Below are 19,306 nucleotides of genomic sequence, written 5' to 3' on the forward strand. Positions count from 1 at the left end.
GGAACATTATGTGTTATGATTGAGTCACCGTAGGAGGCAAAAATAGAAATGCTAGCTAAGTCCAGAAAACCAGAGAAGTTGGCAGCTATCGGATTGCAGACCCCTGAACCTATCAACACAACTAGCAGTAGCCGTGGGGGGCTCCTACGATGCCCTAGGCCCCTCGATCACAGCCGGAGGACTACATAGCCTAAAGACAGAAAGGGAAATCTAAACTGCCCCAGAGCAGACCCCAAAGCAAAAGGCAGCCCCCCACATATAATGACGGTGAAGCAAGAAGAAAGAACAAAACACAGACAGAAAGATAGACTGAGCAAAGATGGGGCCCACGCTAGCTTAGATAGGAAAGGACAGGAAGGCAATCCGTGAAAAACCCTATGAAAATAAGAGCCAATCAACTGACCGTAAAAAAGGCCCTGAAGACGCTAGGCTTCAAAAAAGCTATGTCAGTACTCAGGAATATTCTGAAGACAGAGCAACAGGCAAAAGGAGATTCAGCTCACCCCAGCAGGGAATGGCAGAATCCAGAAAAGCAAGGAAAACAAAACACTAATGCAAAAAGGCAAAGCAGAAATCTTAGCTTTAGATAAGCAGGAATCAGACTGGTTTCCTAGAAGTCCACAGAGAAATCACCCGCAAGCCAGAAGGGCGTCGGCAGCCTTATATCCAGTCATTAACTCCACTCAGCCAGTCATCATCATCAGCCCCAAGTGTTTGACAATCAGGCTCACTACCTTTCTTCACCAGAAGAGGGAGTTCCTCGGGCCTCAGTAGTGAAGGGGAAAATGAACTCACAACAGTACCTCCCCCTTGAGGAGGGGTCACCGAACCCTCAACCACGCCACCAGGGCGATCAGGGTGAGCCCGATGAAAGGCACGCACCAATCTTTTGGCATGAATATCAGAGGCAGAGACCCAGGAATTATCCTCCTGACCATAACCCTTCCACTTAACCAAATACTGGAGTCTCCGTCTAGCCAGACGGGAATCCAGTACTTTCTCTACCTCATATTCCATGTTACCTTCAACCAATACAGGGTCTGGAGGTGCAATTCCCGGAACAACAGGTTCAACAAACCTCTTCAACAAAAATTTATGGAACACATTATGGATTTTAAATGTGACAGGAAGAGCCAAACGAAAAGAGACCAGATTAATAATCTCCAAAATCCTGTAAGGTCCAATAAATCTAGGCTTAAACTTAGGAGAAGCCACCTTCATAGCAATATTTTTTGATGATAACCACACCATATCACCAACCTTAAATTGGGGACCAATGGTCCTATGTCGGTTGGAAAACCGCTGGGCCTTTTCCTGGGAGAGAGATAACTTATCCACCACTTGGTCCCAGATCTGGTGCATTCTCTCCACCATAGTGTCAACCCCTGGGCAGGCAGAGGGCTCCACTTGCCCTGAAGAAAATCGAGGATGAAACCCAAAGTTACAAAAAAAAGGAGACATCAAAGTGGCAGAACTAGCTCTATTATTTAAAGCAAATTCGGCCAAGGGCAAAAATGAAACCCAATCATCCTGATCAGCAGAAATAAAACATCTCAAATATGACTCCAAGGTCTGGTTTGTTCTCTCTGTCTGCCCATTGGTCTGAGGGTGAAAAGCAGAGGAGAAGGACAACTGAATTCCCAGCTTGGAACAGAAAGTTCTCCAAAATCTAGACACAAACTGGACTCCTCTGTCAGATACAATGTTCTCAGGAATCCCGTGCAAGCGAACCACCTGTTGTAAAAACAGGGGCACCAATTCAGAGGAAGACGGCAACTTAGGGAGTGGTACAAGATGAACCATCTTAGAGAACCTATCACAAATCACCCAAATAACAGTCATCCTTTGAGAGACAGGCATATCAGAGATGAAATCCATTGAAATATGGGTCCATGGCCTCTTGGGGACAGGCAAAGGCATCAACAACCCACTACAGCGAGAACACGATTTAGACCGGGAGCACGTCCCACAGGACTGCACAAAATTCCTGACATCACGAGACAAGGAGGGCCACCAAAAAGACCGACTCACCAGATCTCTAGTACCAAAAATACCTGGATGACCAGCCAAAGCAGAGCAATGAACTTCAGACATCACTCTCTTCTTCCACTGGTCAGGAACATACAACTTTCCACTGGGACAACGCTCAGGTTTGTCCTCCTGGAACTCTTCCAGAGCACGTCTCAAATCGGGCGAGATGGCAGAAAGAACTACCCCTTCGCCTACGATGGTAGCAGGCTTGGTCACCACAGGAGAATCAGCAAAGAAGCTCCTAGAGAGGGCGTCAGCCTTGACATTCTTAGTTCCAGGAAGAAAAGAAACCACAAAATCAAAACGTGTAAAAAACAAGGCCCACCTAGCCTGTCTAGGGTTCAAGCGCTTAGCCGACTCTAGGTAAATCAAATTCTTGTGGTCAGTGAGGACCACGACTTGATGCTTAGCTCCCTCCAACCAATGTCTCCACTCCTCAAATGCCCATTTCATGGCTAACAGTTCCCGATTCCCCACATCATAGTTACGTTCGGATGGAGAGAACTTTCGGGAAAAGAAAGCACAGGGATTCATTTTAGATGTTACAGGATCCTTTTGGGACAAAACAGCTCCTGCACCAATCTTAGAAGCATCCACCTCTACCTGGAATGGAAGTGAGACATCAGGTTGCCGCAAAACCGGGGCGGAGGTGAATCTTCGCTTCAGCTCCTGAAAGGAAGAAACAGCAACCGGAGACCAATTTAACACATCAGCACCCTTCTTAGTCAAATCAGTCAATGGCTTGGCAATACTAGAAAATTTTGCAATAAATTTCCGATAAAAATTAGCAAAACCCAAAAACTTCTGGAGGGCCTTCAAAGAAGTGGGCTGAACCCAATCGTAAATGGCATGTACCTTGGCCGGGTCCATTTCAATAGTTGACGGGGACAAAATAAATCCCAAAAAAGAAATCCTCTGTACTCCAAAAAGGCATTTAGATCCTTTGACATACAGGGAATTCTCCCTCAAGATCCGGAACACAGTCCGAATATGTTCCACATGAGAATCCCAATCCTTGGAGAAGATCAAAATATCATCCAGATAGATAATCAAAAATTTATCGACAAAATCTCGGAAAATATCGTTCATGAAGCACTGGAAGACAGAAGGGGCATTAGTGAGCCCAAAAGGCATCACCAGGTACTCAAAATGTCCCTCCGGAGTATTAAACGCCGTCTTCCATTCATCCCCATGCTTAATGCGAATAAGATTATAAGCCCCCCCTGAGGTCAAGCTTGGTAAACCAGCAAGCACCTTTAACTCTGGAGAATAGATCAGAAATCAGGGGTAACGGATACTGATATTTAACAGTAATTTTGTTGAGAGCACGATAATCAATACAAGGTCTTAATGATCCATCCTTTTTGGCTACAAAAAAAAAACGGCACCTAAGGGTGACGAGGATGGTCTAATATGACCCTTCTCCAACGCCTCCTTAATATAGGATCGCATAGCCTCGTGCTCGGGTACAGATAAATTGAAGAGCCGACCCTTGGGAAATTTACACCCCGGGCTCAGTTCAATAGCACAGTCATAACTCCTATAAGGAGGCAGAGACGCAGACTCATTCTCACTAAATACATCATAAAAGTCCGTCAAATAATCAGGAACATCATGCGACTGAGGAGAGGTGGAAAACACCGGAGCCTCACTAAAGGCACACCGACAACCCCAACTCACCACAGACACAGATTTCCAATCCAAAACTGGATTATGAATTTGTAACCAGGGAAATCACAGAACAATAGTATCATGCAGATTATGTAACACCAAAAATCTGCAATTTTCTTGATGGTCTGGGGCGACCCGCATTACCACCTGGGTCCAAAACTGAGGTTTATTTTTAGCCAAAGGAGTAGCATCAATCCCCCTCAAAGGGATAGGCGTCTGCAGAGGTGTCATCGGAAATCCACAACGTTTAGCAAAATCCAAGTCCATTAGGTTTAGAGCTGCTCCTGAATCCAAAAAAACGTGGCGGAAAATGTGGACAGGGAGCAGATCAGAGTAATAGCCAAAAGAAACTTAGGTTGAACACCACCAACAGAAAACGTGTGTGCAAAGCGTTTCTCGCGTTTAGGACAGACAGAAATAACATGCGAGGCATCTCCACAGAAAAAACACAACTTATTACGCCTTCTGAACTCCTGACGCTGCTCTCTGGAAAAAACTCTATCACATTGCATAGGTTCAGACATCTGTTCAACAGGTGGCAACACCTCTCGTGCAGCTCTGCGTTCGCGTAAACGCCGATCAACCTGAATGGCTAAAGACATAGAATCGTCAAGACCAGAGAGAACAGGAAATCCCACCATAGTATCCTTTATGGCTTCTGACAACCCCTTCCGAAAGAGAGCAGCCAAGGCATTATCATTCCAGGTAGTAAGTACTGCCCACTTTCGGAATTTTTGACAGTACAATTCTGCAGAATCACGACCCTGGTTCAATGCCAGCAGGGTCTTTTCAGCCTGATCAATGGCATTAGGTTCGTCATACAACAACCCCAAGGCCTGAAAAAATGCGTTCACATTAGTCAGAATAGGATCATCTGGTTTCAAAGAAAACGCCCAATCCTGGGGATCGCCACGCAGCAAAGAGATGACAATTTTAACCTGCTGCGCGGAGCTCCCTGACGAGTTAGGCTTCAAGGCAAAAAATAATTTACAATTATTTTTGAAATTCAAAAATTTAGACCGATCCACAAAAAATACATCAGGTGTAGGAATCTTTGGTTCAGCAGCATGTGAATGAGCAAGGTAGGCGGAAATTCCCCGCACTTCCGCAGCGAGCTGCTCCACACGATCAGACAATTGCTTTATCTCCATTGAGAGAAAAAAAAATTCCCCCTACGGCCTCAGAGATATAGAGGAAAAAATATACACACTTTTTTTTTTTTTTTTATACAATTCTTTCCTGCTATTGAGTACCCTAGAATCTGCGGTATGGCGGGTGATTCTGTTATGATTGAGTCACCGTAGGAGGCAAAAATAGAAATGCTAGCTAAGTCCAGAAAACCAGAGAAGTTGGCAGCTATCGGATTGCAGACCCCTGAACCTATCAACACAACTAGCAGTAGCCGTGAGGGGCTTCTACGATGCCCTAGGCCCCTCGATCACAGCCGGAGGACTACATAGCCTAAAGACAGAAAGGGAAATCTAAACTGCCCCAGAGCAGACCCCAAAGCAAAAGGCAGCCCCCCACATATAATGACGGTGAAGCAAGAAGAAAGAACAAAACACAGACAGAAAGATAGACTGAGCAAAGATGGGGCCCACGCTAGCTTAGATAGGAAAGGACAGGAACGCTGCTGTCTGCAATCCGTGAAAAACCCTATGAAAATAAGAGCCAACCAACTGACAGTAAAAAAGGCCCTGAAGACGCTAGGCTTCAAAAAAGCTATGTCAGTACTCAGGAATATTCTGAAGACAGAGCAACAGGCAAAAGGAGATTCAGCTCACCCCAGCAGGGAATGGCAGAATCCAGAAAAGCAAGGAAAACAAAACACTAATGCAAAAAGGCAAAGCAGAAATCTTAGCTTTAGATGAGCAGGAATCAGACTGGTTTCCTAGAAGTCCACAGAGAAATCACCCGCAAGCCAGAAGGGCGTTGGCAGCCTTATATCCAGTCATTAACTCCACTCAACCAGTCATCATCATCAGCCCCAGGTGTTTGACAATCAGGCTCACTACCTTTCTTGACCAGAAGAGGGAGTTCCTCGGGCCTCAGTAGTGAAGGGGAAAATGAACTCACAACAATTATGGATTATCTATTCACTTTGGATAGGTGAGTATATGGTTGTTTTTGTATTTTTTTTTTTTACCGGGGACAAGGGCATCGGGGATTAGGTGTTAAGGTGAGCATGATATGTTTTTTATTTCTAAAGTAAATGTGTAACACCCTGTGGTCATTTATTTCAAATACAAGACTTTGTTCTGGGTATTTTTTATTTACCATTTGAATATGGGGCTAGTAATGGAGTGTCTTATAGACACCTCTTCATTACTAACACATGGGCTTCATATCAGTTGCCAATACAAGACTATTATGAACCCCTCAACTATCAACTATCAGCCCACTTGCCACAACATAACAGCAAGTGGGAAGAGCGAAGCTAAGTGCCAGTTTGACGCATCTTATTGATTCACCATTTCTGGGGCAGCTGAGAGCTGATGTTTTTAGTCTGGGAGGGGGTCAATAACCATGGACCTTTCTTAGGATATTAATATCAGCCTGCAGCTGTCTGCCTAGCCTTTGCTGGTTAGAATTTATAGGGGGACCCTACATCAATTTTTTTCTGGGATCCCCCTGTAAACTAGCCAGTAAAGGCTAAACAAACAGCTCTGACATATTAACAGCCTGGAAACCTTTGGCTATTGGCTTCTTCCCAGAATATTAACATCAGCCGTTGGCTTTCCCTCTGCTAATTATGAAAATTTCGCAGGAGCCCACACCATTTTTTTAATAAATAAAAAAATAAATGTCAGCGAGGCAGCCAAACGATATGAACTGGAATAACCCCATTCGCGTCACTGCCGCCAGGTATCGAGGTGTGCACCGAGTTCTGACAGTAATGCGGAGCATACCCTCTTAATGGAGTTGGTGCATTTTTCTCCAACGTACCCTGGATAAAGAATGACATATAAAACGACAGTCCCGATGAATTGGTCCTTTAGTGTACAAAATGTGTACGTACCTCTTAAGTCTATAACTACATGACATGTCACTCCATCTATCAAAACTGCAAGAATGAAAATCTGGTATTTTTACGTATATTTTTCACTACAACATACACTTTTTAGCAAGACAAAAATTTTGCTAAAAAAAAAAAAAAAAAAAGAAGTGAGTTTCCCATGATTGCGGAGTATGCCAAGACAGGGTCCTTTCCGCTTACTGAAATAACTAAGCAGCAGCACAGTTCTCGTTCCTCCATCCCGACACTGATCAGTCTGATCAATGTAGGGCAGAAGACAAAGCTACCAAGACCTACATATCACTAATGCTGCACAGGTGCTGAAGGACCTATCAGGTAATGGGCTCAGTCACATACCTGGAAGGAACTTTAAAATGTGGCAGTGTATACACAGTGTGCAGGTTGTAGCAGAGGTGAGTGTGCATATGAAAATGCAGAAGAGTTGTTTGTTTGCATACTCAGAGCTGCAGGATTGTATGTACAGGTGCTTCTCACAAAATTAAAATATCATCAAAAACGTAATTTATTTCAGTTCTTTAATACAAAAAGTAAAACTCATATAGAATCACTACAAACAGAGTGATCTATTTCAAGTGTTTATTTCTATTAATGTTGATGATTATGGCTTATAGCCAATGAAAACCCAAAAGTCATTATCTCAGTAAATTAGAATACTTTAGAACACCAGCTTGAAAAATGATTTTAAAATAAAAAATGTTAGCCTACTGAAATGTATTTTCAGTAAATGCACTCAATACTTGATCGGGGCTCCTTTTGCATCAATTACTGCATCACTGCGGCGTGGCATGGAGGCGATCAGCCTGTGGCACTGCTGAGGTGTTATGGAATCCCAGGTTGCTTTGATAGCAGCCTTCAGCTCGTCTGCATTGTTGAGTCTGGTGTCTCTCATCTTCCTCTTGACAATACCCCATAAATTCTCTATGGGTCTATGGAGTTAAGGTCAGGCGAGTTTACTGGCCAATCAAATAGAGTGATAATGTTGTTTTTACACCAGGTATTGGTACTTTTGGCAGTGTGGACAGGTGCCAAGTCCTGCTGGAGAATGACATTTCCATCTCCAAAAAGCTTGTCGGCAGAGGGAAACATGAAATGTTCTAAAATGTCCTGGTAGATGGATGCGCTGACTTTGTTCTTGATAAAACACAGTGGATCTACACCAGCAGATGACCACAGACAACGGCAGCCCTGGCACACAATGCAAACACGCTTTCTTCAGGGCTGCTCAAAGTGTGCAGAGCGGCAGTGGAGAAAATCTCTCTTAGCAGAAGACTTCATCCACTATAAGTTCATGCTCAAAACCTATAACTCTGCCCTTCATCTGGCCAAACAATCCTACTTCACCACCCTCATCACCTCACTATCCAACAACCCAAGACGACTTTTTGAAACCTTAAACTCCCTCCTGAAACCGAAAGTACAGGCCCCCATCACCAACCTCAGCGGTGAGGATCTGGCCACTTATTTCCTAGATAAAATCAACCACATCCATCAGGATATCTCAGCCCAATCTCCTCAATGCCTGGATCCCCTTCCCTGCCGCACATCAAGCTCACTAGATATCTTTGAACCTGTTTCAGAAGAAAAAGTTCCCAAGCTCCTCGCTTCCGCTCGGCCTACAACCTGCAACAGTGACCCCACTCCTTCACAGCTCCTGCAGTCTCTCTCACCAGTGGTCACCACTCACCTGACTAAAATATTTAACCTCTCTCTTTCTTCAGGTATATTTCCCTCCTCATTTAAACTTGCCATCATAACCCCTTTACTTAAAAAGCCATCCCTGGACCAGAACTGCACTGCTAACTACAGACCTGTCTCTAACCTTTCCTTCATCTCTAAACTCCTGGAATGCTTGGTCCACTCCCATCTAATCCACTATCTCTCGAATAACTCTCTTCTCGACCCCTTACAATCTGGTTTCCGCTCTTTACACTCTACTGAAACTGCCCTCACTAAAGTCTCTAATGATCTAATAACAGCTAAATCGAAAGGTCATTGCTCCCTTCCTATTCTCCTGGATCTCTCTGCCGCATTTGACGTTGTGGAACACCAGCTCCTCCTCACTATGCTCCGCTCTATAGGCCCCAAGGTCACAGCCCTCTCCTGGTTCTCCTCCTACCTCTCTGACCGCTCCTTCACTGTATCTTTTGCCGGCTCCTCTTCCTCTCCTCGTCCCCTTACTATTGGGGTCCCACAGTGCTCAGTCCTAGGCCCCCTCCTCTTCTCTCTATACACTGCCCCTATTGGACAAACAATCAGCAGATTTGGGTTCCAGTATCATCTCTATGCTGATGACACCCAATTATACACTTCTTCCCCTAACATCACCCCTACCCTAATTCAAAATACCAAGGATTGTCTGTCTGCTGTCTCTAACATCATGTCCTCCCTCTATCTGAAACTAAATCTCTCCAAAACTGAACTTCTTGTGTTTCTCCCCTCTACTAACCTCACTCTACCTAACATCGAAATAACCCTGGAGGGTTCAACCATAACTCCCAAGCAGCATGCCAGCTGTCTTGGGGTCATATTCGACACTGAACTTTCCTTTACTCCCTATATCCGATCACTCACTCGCTCTTGTCACCTGCATCGTAAAAACATCTCCAGAATCCGACCTTTTCTCACCTTTGAAACTGCAAAGACTCATACTGTCGCTCTTATTCATTCTCGTCTGGACTACTGCAAATCTCTTCTGATCGGTCTCCCTCTTACCAAACTTTCTCCTCTGCAATCCATCTTGAATGCGACAGCCAGGGTCATATTTCTGTCCAGCCGCTTCACCGATGCCTCCATCTTGTGCCAGTCATTACACTGGCTACCTATTCGCTACAGGGTCCAGTATAAACTCATCTCTCTCACCCACAAAGCTCTCCACTGTTCTGCACCGCCTTATATCTCCTCTCTCATCTCTGTCTATCGCCCTACACGTGCCCTCTGTTCGACAAATGACCTAAGACTAACATCCCCCGTAATCCGAACCTCGCACCTCCGTCTCCAAGACTTCTCTCGTGCTGCTCCAGCTCTCTGGAATGCACTTCCCCAGATGATCAGACTGATACCTAGCCCCGACCTATTCAAGCGCGCTTTGAAAACCCATCTCTTCAAACAAGCCTACCACATCAACTACTCAGTAAACTAACTTTGGCCTGTTCTCTCCTTCCAAATATTATTCTGAATCTGCACCTTACTATTCATCTGTCTCCACACCCTCCATGCACACGATAACTGCACTTGATACTTGACTATTGCACTTAAACACACGGGCTGATGACCGGATCATGCAGCTTTATATGAAAATCCCTATTTATTATAATTGCCAGACCTGAATTAACAAGCACTTTTCACCTACTGTGTCCCCCCCCCCCCCCCCCATTTCCTTGTAGATTGTAAGCTTGCGAGCAGGGACCTCACTCCTAATGTCACTGTTTAAATTGTCTTAACTTGTATTGAATTTATTGTCGGTACATGTCCCCGCTTAATTGTAAAGTGCTGCGGAATATGTTGGCACTATATAAATAAAAGTTATTATTATTATGATATGGCTCCCCAAACCACAGATTGTGGAAACTTCACAATAGACCTCAAGCATCTTGGATTGTGTGGCCTCTCCACTCTTCCTCCAGACTCTGGGACCTTGGTTTCCAAATGAAATTCGAAATTTACTATAATCTGAAAACAACACCTTGGACCACTGATCAATAGTCCAGTTCTTTTTCTGCTTGGCCCAGTTAAGACGCTTCTGGCATTGTCTATTGGTCATGAGTGGCTTGACATAAGGAATGCAACTGTTAGGCATCGGGTTCCTGCAGCTGCACAGCAGGAATCCAGAGCCATGCAGCCAGCGGTCTCCCATTCCCCTCCGACCTCTCAGGGACCTGCACAGCAATCTCGGCGATCCAGAGGCCCTGATCAGACCGGTACTCTGGGTCTGGTTGTTGCTGCCACCTCTGGACCAGCAATAGTAGCGCAGCCTGCTCTGCAGCAAACCACTCCAGAGGCTAAGTCCTCTCGCCGCGCTACTGGGCATGCTCACGAGACGATCTCCCAGTGGAGATCGGGAGTCATGTGCTCAGGTCCTTCTCCTGATCTGATTGGTCTATTTCAGAGCTCTGGAAGGTCCCGGAAGCGCACGGCTATAAAAGGCCCGCATGGCTGGTCGGCCATGCGTTAGTATAGACTCTACTTGCTACCTGTGTGAATGATGATGGATGCATGTGCCTGCAAATGACTCATTAAGATCCCCTCCCTCTGATATTACGTGTGTGGATAGGGACTTAGCTTTAGAGTCAGCGCCAGTCAGTGGCATGATACAGGAAACAGTGCATATCTTCACCTATTTAGCGTCCGACAGTGCGCCTCCTCTGGGCACTGACGTATAGCGGCTTAGTCAGTCGCCGCGCTGCAATCAGCAGCATCTGTTGGCGTTTGCGGTAGCGACACCGCACACACGGTAGGTCTAGACGGACCCTGACCCTCTGCTTTGGGTTCAGCTCCTGTGACCATATACCATGCATGCAGTTCTCTGAGACCTGTGAGTCCAACAGGCTCAGTATTTACGTTTAAGTTCTAAGCGTCTCTGTGGAGATAACAGAGTACGCTCTGTGCACACCGGGTGACGTTTAACCCGTGTGCGATATACCGCCATATTGTGCGTCTGCCATTATCTAGCAGCGGTGTAACACCTACTGCACGGTGGACCCCGGGCGGCGAACGCACTTATTATTATTTATTTATTAGTGCGTTCTGCCGTACCTAAGAGCAACACTTGTAATCCATGTCTTGGATACATCTGTGTGTGGTGGCTCTTGAAGCAATGACTCTGGCAGCAGTCCACTCCTTGGAAATCTCCCCCAAATATTTGAATGGCCTTTTCTTAACAATCCTTTCATGGCTGCAGTTATCCCACCAGTTGTTTGTGCACCTTTTTCTACCACACTTTTTCCTTCCACTCAACTTTCCATTAATATGCTTGGATGCAGCACTCTGTGAACAGCCAGCTTCTTTAGCAATGACATTTTGTGGCTTACCCTCCCTGTGGAGTGTGTTAATGACTGCCTTATGGACATCTGTCAAGTCAGCAGTCTTCCCCATGATTGTGAAGCCTAATGAAACAGACTAAGGGACATTTTTAACTGCTTAGGAAGCCATTGCAGGTATTTTTTGTTAATTATTCTAATCTACTGAGATAATGACTTTTGGGTTTTCGACATTAACAGAAATAAACATTTGTAACAGATCACTCTGTTTGTAATGACTTTATATGAGTTTCACTTTTTGCATTGAAGAACTGAAATAAATTAGCTTTTTGACGATATTCTAATTTTGTGAGAAGCACCTGTATGTGGCAGAGCTGTGTGTGAGTGCATGTAGCAGGGCTGTGTATTTAGATCTACAGCAGAGCTGAGTGTGCACGTACTGTGCATGAAGCAATGCTGTGTATATGTGCGCGCTGCAGAGAGTATACATAATGTGCATGCTGTAAAGCTCTATATAGACATTGCAGAGAAACAGTAACAATAAATCTATTACCTCCCTACTCTACCATAGTGTTTTATCATCAGTGGGCTTAACCCCTCCACTTCTTTTCATCAACATCAAGCTATAATTAGTATGAAATATATTTTTTGCTATTTAAATCTGGGGTGAGTCCTAGAGTTTGAAAAATATGGTATTTCCTTGCATAATTTAAAAACTCCGCTATGCAATACGTTATTTTGACAAGCTAGAAAATCCCTCAACGAGCTTCAATTCTTGTGACAACCACTGGGTGGCCACATGGACACACATAGCCTAAACATCTCCCAACAGAGTATAGCGTAATGATGTCTCTATTTAACGGCTGGTCACCTCCTACCACTCATCTCAAAATATGTCTAGCCAAGAGAAATAGTAAAGACATTAATAATCTCATTTCCATATTCTGCAGGATGATATCCCTTAGAGATCTTTATCAGCCAGAGGTATTTTTATCATTTCCATTTCGGCAGGTACAAGCACTTCAATTTGTGTGCTACTATTATAATATTAGAATTTCTAGACATTGAGTAAAAGTGGAAATGAAGAGCAACACAATACACGGGATAATACTCCTACATTAATAAATGACACTAAATATATTCCCTATAGTGATTTACTGCCAGACTCTCATCAGCGGTAATATTCATAGGAGATCTGCATGGACACTTATGCTATATACATATCTGCTGTAATGTAAGGCTGGAGCTTCAAGAGATAGGTATGCCTAGAATAACAAATTAGAAGGACATTTGTATAACATTTTTCATAAAGAATTTGTTTGAATTTCTTTTCCGGACATGAAAAGCCTTTTCTGGCACTTCAATACTGATTACCTCATAGGACAACAAAATTAGATATATGGGGGGGGTAAGTCCCAGCTCCACCTCCAACTGGGTAGAGACTAGCTGCTATGTTGTCTCCTATCCACGACACAAACAGATATACGGAATTCCTACTCTCCCATCTCTCAATAGCAAATGTTCAGAAGCAGCACCAGGGATGTCACTATAACAGCAGTACTGAGCAGAGCAGCTGTGAATCCAGTGACATTGGCCTCTAGGTCACTTTCTATGCTTCTCCCTCCTCCTTCCGTCTCCATATAACTCAATAGGTAGGAGTAATCTGATCTTTACTCTGCTGGAAGTCTATTTTATTTTGCGCAAGATAAATTTCAGCAATTTTTCAAAATGGATGATGAATTCAGGATGCAGAAATAGTGGCTCATAAATGGAACCAAATATGTCTCAGATTAAAGATTACAAAGTTACCAAATAAAATGGATTTATGCTTTTATTTTTTTATACCTGAAAAACCGCTAATATCTAATCATTTCATTAGAAGGAGAACAGATGCGTAGAGTCCCTTGGTTTTCTGGGGGTCACTTGCTCCAGAGTAACATGTGCTGAACCACCTCCCGTCAGACACACAGATCCTGAACCTTATCATACACGTTACCATTCATTTAGATCAGGCAGTTCTAATGTTTTAAAAAGAACCTGTCACTATGAAAATGCCGTCTAGTCTGTAGGCCCCGTGTTATAGAGCAGGGCAGACTGATATATCGTTTTGTGAGAAAAGATTCAGTAGAACCTGTGTTTTCTTCATTTAGTCCTCTGCTCTCTCTTGGATTGTAGGTCCAGTGGGCGGTCCCATCAGTGGCTGACAGCTTTCTTTGTATAAGAGTGTACACACAGAGACAGCTGTCAGTCACTGAAGGGACCGCCCACTGGACCTAAAATCCAAGAGAGAGCAGAGGACTAAATGAAGAAAACACAGGTTCTACTGTGAGAGAGCAGAGGATTACATAATGGAAACACAATATATATATATATATATATATATATATATATATATATATATATATATATATATATATATGCTCAGCTCCTCCTGATCCAGAATACGGCGCCTTAAGGCTGGACGGCATTTTCCTGGTGAGAGGTAAAGATCTAGAACGGATCTATTTCAGCTGTCCTTGCATTGAAGCATGGTGTACCCTTCAAACTGCTGATGCTTAACACCCAATACATGGGGTCTTCAGAAGTCACATTTTTTTCAACCCTTTAATATCCACCAATATTCCATTTTACAACCATCATTAAAGGGGATTACAGGGCATTTAATACTGGTGACCTATCTGTAGGATACGTGATCAACCTCAGATCAGAGAGTCCAACGTTAGACACCCCGATAATCAACTATTCTTGTAACAATCAAGCAATGGGTGGATGTCGACATTAAATGGAGAAGAACTGCATTCAATTTTTATATCTGGATCTTATAACAGCTGCTCCGGGGGTGGTACCGGATGTTGGACCCAAATCAATCTGATATTGATTACGTACTCTACGTGTGCAAAGCAGTAATCAAAGCAAAAGGTAGATACTTTGAAGAACCTAGAATATAAGACATACAGTATTGTCAGTTGGTTCACACTTTTTTGTAAATTATATAATTCCACATGTGTTAATTCATAGTTTTGATGCTTTTAGCGTGAATCTACAATTTTCATAGCCATGAAAATAAAGAAAACTCTTTGAATGAGAAGGTGTGTCCAAACTCTTGGTCTGTACTGTACGTCAGACCACTGTCAGCGATCCTAACCCTATACTTTACTACTGTATATATCTATGTGACATGGGTCACAAGGTGTTGTTTGAGCACTGTTGGCTACCTGGAAAAAAATCTCCTCCTTTCAAAAGGTATGGACCATTGTGTCCTCTATACCTCATTTATGTTCATACTAATAGATTTATAAGTGATAGTTGCATTATCTGCATAAACATGCATGCTCAACGCAGAACTTGTGAAAATAAAAAAAGCAACTAAAGTTCCTGAAAACGCTGTGTGCACCCCAAAGTGGGGTCAGTGAGAACTCCCAAAGTGGGGTCAGCGACAACACCCAAAGTGGGGTCAGTGAGAACACCCAAAGTGGGGTCAGTGAGAACACCCAAAGTGGGATCAGTGAGAACATCCAAAGTGGGATCAGTGAGAACAGCCAAAGTGGGGTCAGCGAGAACAGCCAAAGTGGGGTCAGTGAGAACACCCAAAGTGGGATCAGTGAGAACACCCAAAGTGGGATCAGTGGGAACAGCCAAAGTGGGGTCAGTGAGAACAGCCAAAGTGGGGTCAGCGAGAACAGCCAAAGTGGGGTCAGCGAGAACACCCAAAGTGGGATCAGTGAGAACACCCAAAGTGGGATCAGCGAGAACAGCCAAAGTGGGATCAGCGAGAACACCCAAATTAGGATCAGCGAGAACACCCAAATTAGGATCAGCGAGGACTCCCAAAGTGGGGTCAGCGAGAACTCCCAAAGTGGGGTCAGCGAGAACTCCCAAAGTGGGGTCAGCGAGAACACCCAAAGTGGGGTCAGCGAGAACAGCCAAAGTGGGGTCAGCGAGAACAGCCAAAGTGGGGTCAGCGAGAACACCCAAAGTGGGATCAGTGAGAACACCCAAAGTGGGGTCAGCGAGAACAGCCAAAGTGGGGTCAGTGAGAACACCCAAAGTGGGATCAGTGAGAACACCCAAAGTGGGGTCAGCGAGAACAGCCAAAGTGGGGTCAGCGAGAACACCCAAAGTGGGATCAGTGAGAACACCCAAAGTGGGATCAGTGAGAACAGCCAAAGTGGGGTCAGTGAGAACACCCAAAGTGGGATCAGTGAGAACACCCAAAGTGGGGTCAGCGAGAACAGCCAAAGTGGGGTCAGCGAGAACAGCCAAAGTGGGATCAGTGAGAACACCCAAAGTGGGATCAGTGAGAACACCCAAAGTGGGGTCAGTGAGAACACCCAAAGTGGGATCAGTGAGAACACCCAAAGTGGGATCAGTGGGAACAGCCAAAGTGGGGTCAGTGAGAACAGCCAAAGTGGGGTCAGCGAGAACAGCCAAAGTGGGGTCAGCGAGAACACCCAAAGTGGGATCAGCGAGAACAGCCAAAGTGGGGTCAGTGAGAACACCCAAAGTGGGATCAGTGAGAACACCCAAAGTGGGATCAGCGAGAACAGCCAAAGTGGGATCAGCGAGAACAGCCAAAGTGGGATCAGCGAGAACACCCAAAGTGGGGTCAGTGAGAACACCCAAAGTGGGATCAGTGAGAACACCCAAAGTGGGGTCAGCGAGAACAGCCAAAGTGGAGTCAGTGAGAACAGCCAAAGTGGGGTCAGTGAGAACACCCAAAGTGGGGTCAGTGAGAACACCCAAAGTGGGATCCGTGAGAACATCAACGCACCAAAAACAAGTTCTCATCCAGCCCCATCGATGGATTAGAAAAAATGTACAGAAACGAAGTTGATCTTTCAGCCGCACTTTATTTTAACCAGTAAATACATCTCACATTCACCGCACAATAAACGCCATAAACACAAAAATCACAAATCAATGACAGAATTGCTTCTTTTAATCACTGCACTTGTAATTGTTCTGCCATCTTTCCCTGGTACAATTAGGTCTATGCAAAAAAAAAATTAAAAATAGATCTCGGAAAAAAAAACGAAAGCGCAAAAATAAAAAATTGCCCGGTCTTTACTGGGTTTTTTAATTAAATTAAATTAAAGCATTGCTGTAATTGTCACAGAAACAGGAAATGCATAAAAAAAACACTTTAGTCACCGATAAAATAAAAAAAACCAGCAACAGAGAACATGTTAAAATGCAGGAAGGAAAGGGTTAAAGGCCATACGTGACAGTGTCTGGAGGGAGGCGGGGCGTGTGACGTCACGTGGTAGCGCACAGCGCATGCGGGCGGCGCGGCAGATCTCCTACCTTCCCATCTCTGTCACACGGCAGCTCCAGCCCCTCCAGCTCGGCCGAGGCGGCCTCTGCCTCTTCTCCCTCCTCCTGTTCCACAGTGTCGGGTGGAGGCCGGTAGTCCGGGTACGGGTTATTAAACGAGCGCTCCTCCATCTCCGCCTCCCCGCCGAACTGCAGCTTCAGTCGCTTAGACATGGTCTCTCCCATCTCCCCAACGGAGAGCAGGCAGGGACAAAACACCCAGCCAATTACTGCAACGCGTCCCGGCTGAGCTGTGCGCCGCTGTCTCTCCCTGCTGCTGTCACCGGGAGGGCACGGTGCCACACAGAAAGGCTGGCATCTATGCTGCGAGACCTGCTGCACACGTCAGTGTGGAGGGTGACGGGACAGCTGCTGGGTGTATCGTATCTCATATGTATAGTGCTAGGATATCGTGACAATCATGATAGATGCATGACAAGGTGAAGGAGTGTTGCATTGTGGTGGCGGCAGCACGCATCTCACACTGCACCGATGAGCAGCCAGCACACATCAGGCTCCATCATGGGCTCATACAGTCACCTGTACCCAGCAGCCAGATCCCTGCCAGGAGGGCACCACACGAGTGCCAGCTCTGTGCAGCATCCAGGGCAATTCAGCCAGAAAAGTTCTTCCTCCTCAGACCCATCCAGCACTGTGTCCCCCACCGATCGTCATGGAGCCCCAATATCCTGAGCAGGGATCACTGATGCATAGCAGTCAGTGCAACAGAAAAGCAGGCAAAGGAGAAGATGCCAATGTAATTTATGGCCAGCCTTCATTCAGGCAAATGAGCAGCAGCAGAAGAGCAGCATCCCCCATTCATGAATTCAGCAGCCCTGCAGATACTTTCCCAAATCCCTCAGTTCTGTAAGCCACTCAGTGCCTTTGTCTTTGGAGGGGCTGTGTAGAATTTGTGTCCCCTCCCTGTGATCCACAGATGAATAAGTGGGTAGGACAGGCTCAGGGGAGGAGGGCTGCAGCCACACACTGTGCACAATTGTCAACCATGGCAGCTCTCAGCAGACTGTCAGAGCCATCAGCCGCCACCCCACAGCTACCTGACTGATGCTGCCCTTGGCACGCCTGGGCATTGCTTACACCCCTTAGCTTTCCAAAGTCTGGGCGGTTTGTGATCTCACAAGTACAATGAGGTGATTCCAGCCGGTGCTCTCTGTATAGAGGGTTCTGGCGGTGCAGTGCCGGCGCAGATGCTCATCGCTAAAGACAATCAATAGAACGGGGAAATGCCGCCAAGTGAAAACACGTCTTCAAGACCATTTTAGCTCTTGACCGTCGTACGAATGTTTTCCAAGGATGAAAAATATTCTTGGACTTGTGGTAAAGGCACAAAAGGACATTTTTTTCCCCCTTGAAGAAGACACGTCACTTGCCATAAATATGTGATGGGTAAAGTGCGCTTTCTCTTGAATCTGGCATTGATTTTCTTTTGTTCCCGAGCCTCTCCATCCCTGAGATAGCGCCTCCTCTAATTTGTACTTAAATTTGTCTAGACTAGATTGAATCTCAACTAGTGATGAGCGAGTATACTCCTTGCTCGGGTTTTCCGGAGCGTGTTCGGTTGTCCTCCGAGTATTTTGGCGTTCTCGGAGAGTTAGTTTTCATCGTCTCAGCTGCATGATTTACTATTTGTAGACAGGCTGAATACATGTGGGAATTCCCTAACAAACAGGCATTCCACACATGTATTCAGGCTGTCTAGCAGTCGCAAATCATGCAGCTACGTCGACAAACTAAATCTCCGAGCACGCCAAATTACTCGGAGGACTCCCGAGCATGCTCCAGAAAACCCGAGCAACGAGTATACTCGCTCATCACTAATCTCAACTCTTCCCTACAGGAGTCTTCTTGAGGACCACACTCAGTTGTTAAATGGCTAGACTTATATACGGGGAAAAAGGGGATTCATTTCAGGAACCAAAAATGAGCATGAGTTCCACAAGGTAAAAAAATGACATAAGAAGTGACGGGTCATCAAGACCAGGCCATTTACCCCGTTCCTGACCATGCACATTTTTCGTCAATGTGGTTTAAATTTCTTTCTCGTTGGAATATTCCAATAATTTTTGCATCTTTTTTTTTATATATATATATGGGACTTCATTTTGATATAATGGTCATGCTCTTTTTTTATAATATTGGATGATATAGGTGGGAAAATAAATGAAATTCGTGCTGTTTGTCAGTTTTTGGATGGCCAAATTGTAACACTAGAATACATTTTAAAAAAGTGTTCTCCTTTCTGTAACAATTATTTTTA

General features: G+C 45.0%; 1 protein-coding gene across 1 annotated transcript in view; it reads right to left on the bottom strand.

Moving 5' to 3' along the window:
- LANCL2 (LanC like glutathione S-transferase 2) overlaps nt 1–18,613 on the bottom strand; it is an 84,961-nt gene extending 66,348 nt beyond the window's left edge. Inside the window, exon 1 of the mRNA XM_073550043.1 lies at nt 17,020–18,613. Within this exon, the coding sequence (XP_073406144.1) occupies nt 17,020–17,214 (195 nt within the window). The 5' untranslated portion in view covers nt 17,215–18,613. The remainder of the gene's footprint in view (nt 1–17,019) is intronic.
- Between the last annotated feature and the right edge of the window lie 693 nt (nt 18,614–19,306).

The sequence above is a fragment of the Dendrobates tinctorius genome, unplaced genomic scaffold (genome assembly GCF_039654945.1).
Source record: "Dendrobates tinctorius isolate UK_male_01 unplaced genomic scaffold, ASM3965494v1 ptg000162l, whole genome shotgun sequence".
NCBI classification, from domain to species: domain Eukaryota; kingdom Metazoa; phylum Chordata; class Amphibia; order Anura; family Dendrobatidae; genus Dendrobates; species Dendrobates tinctorius.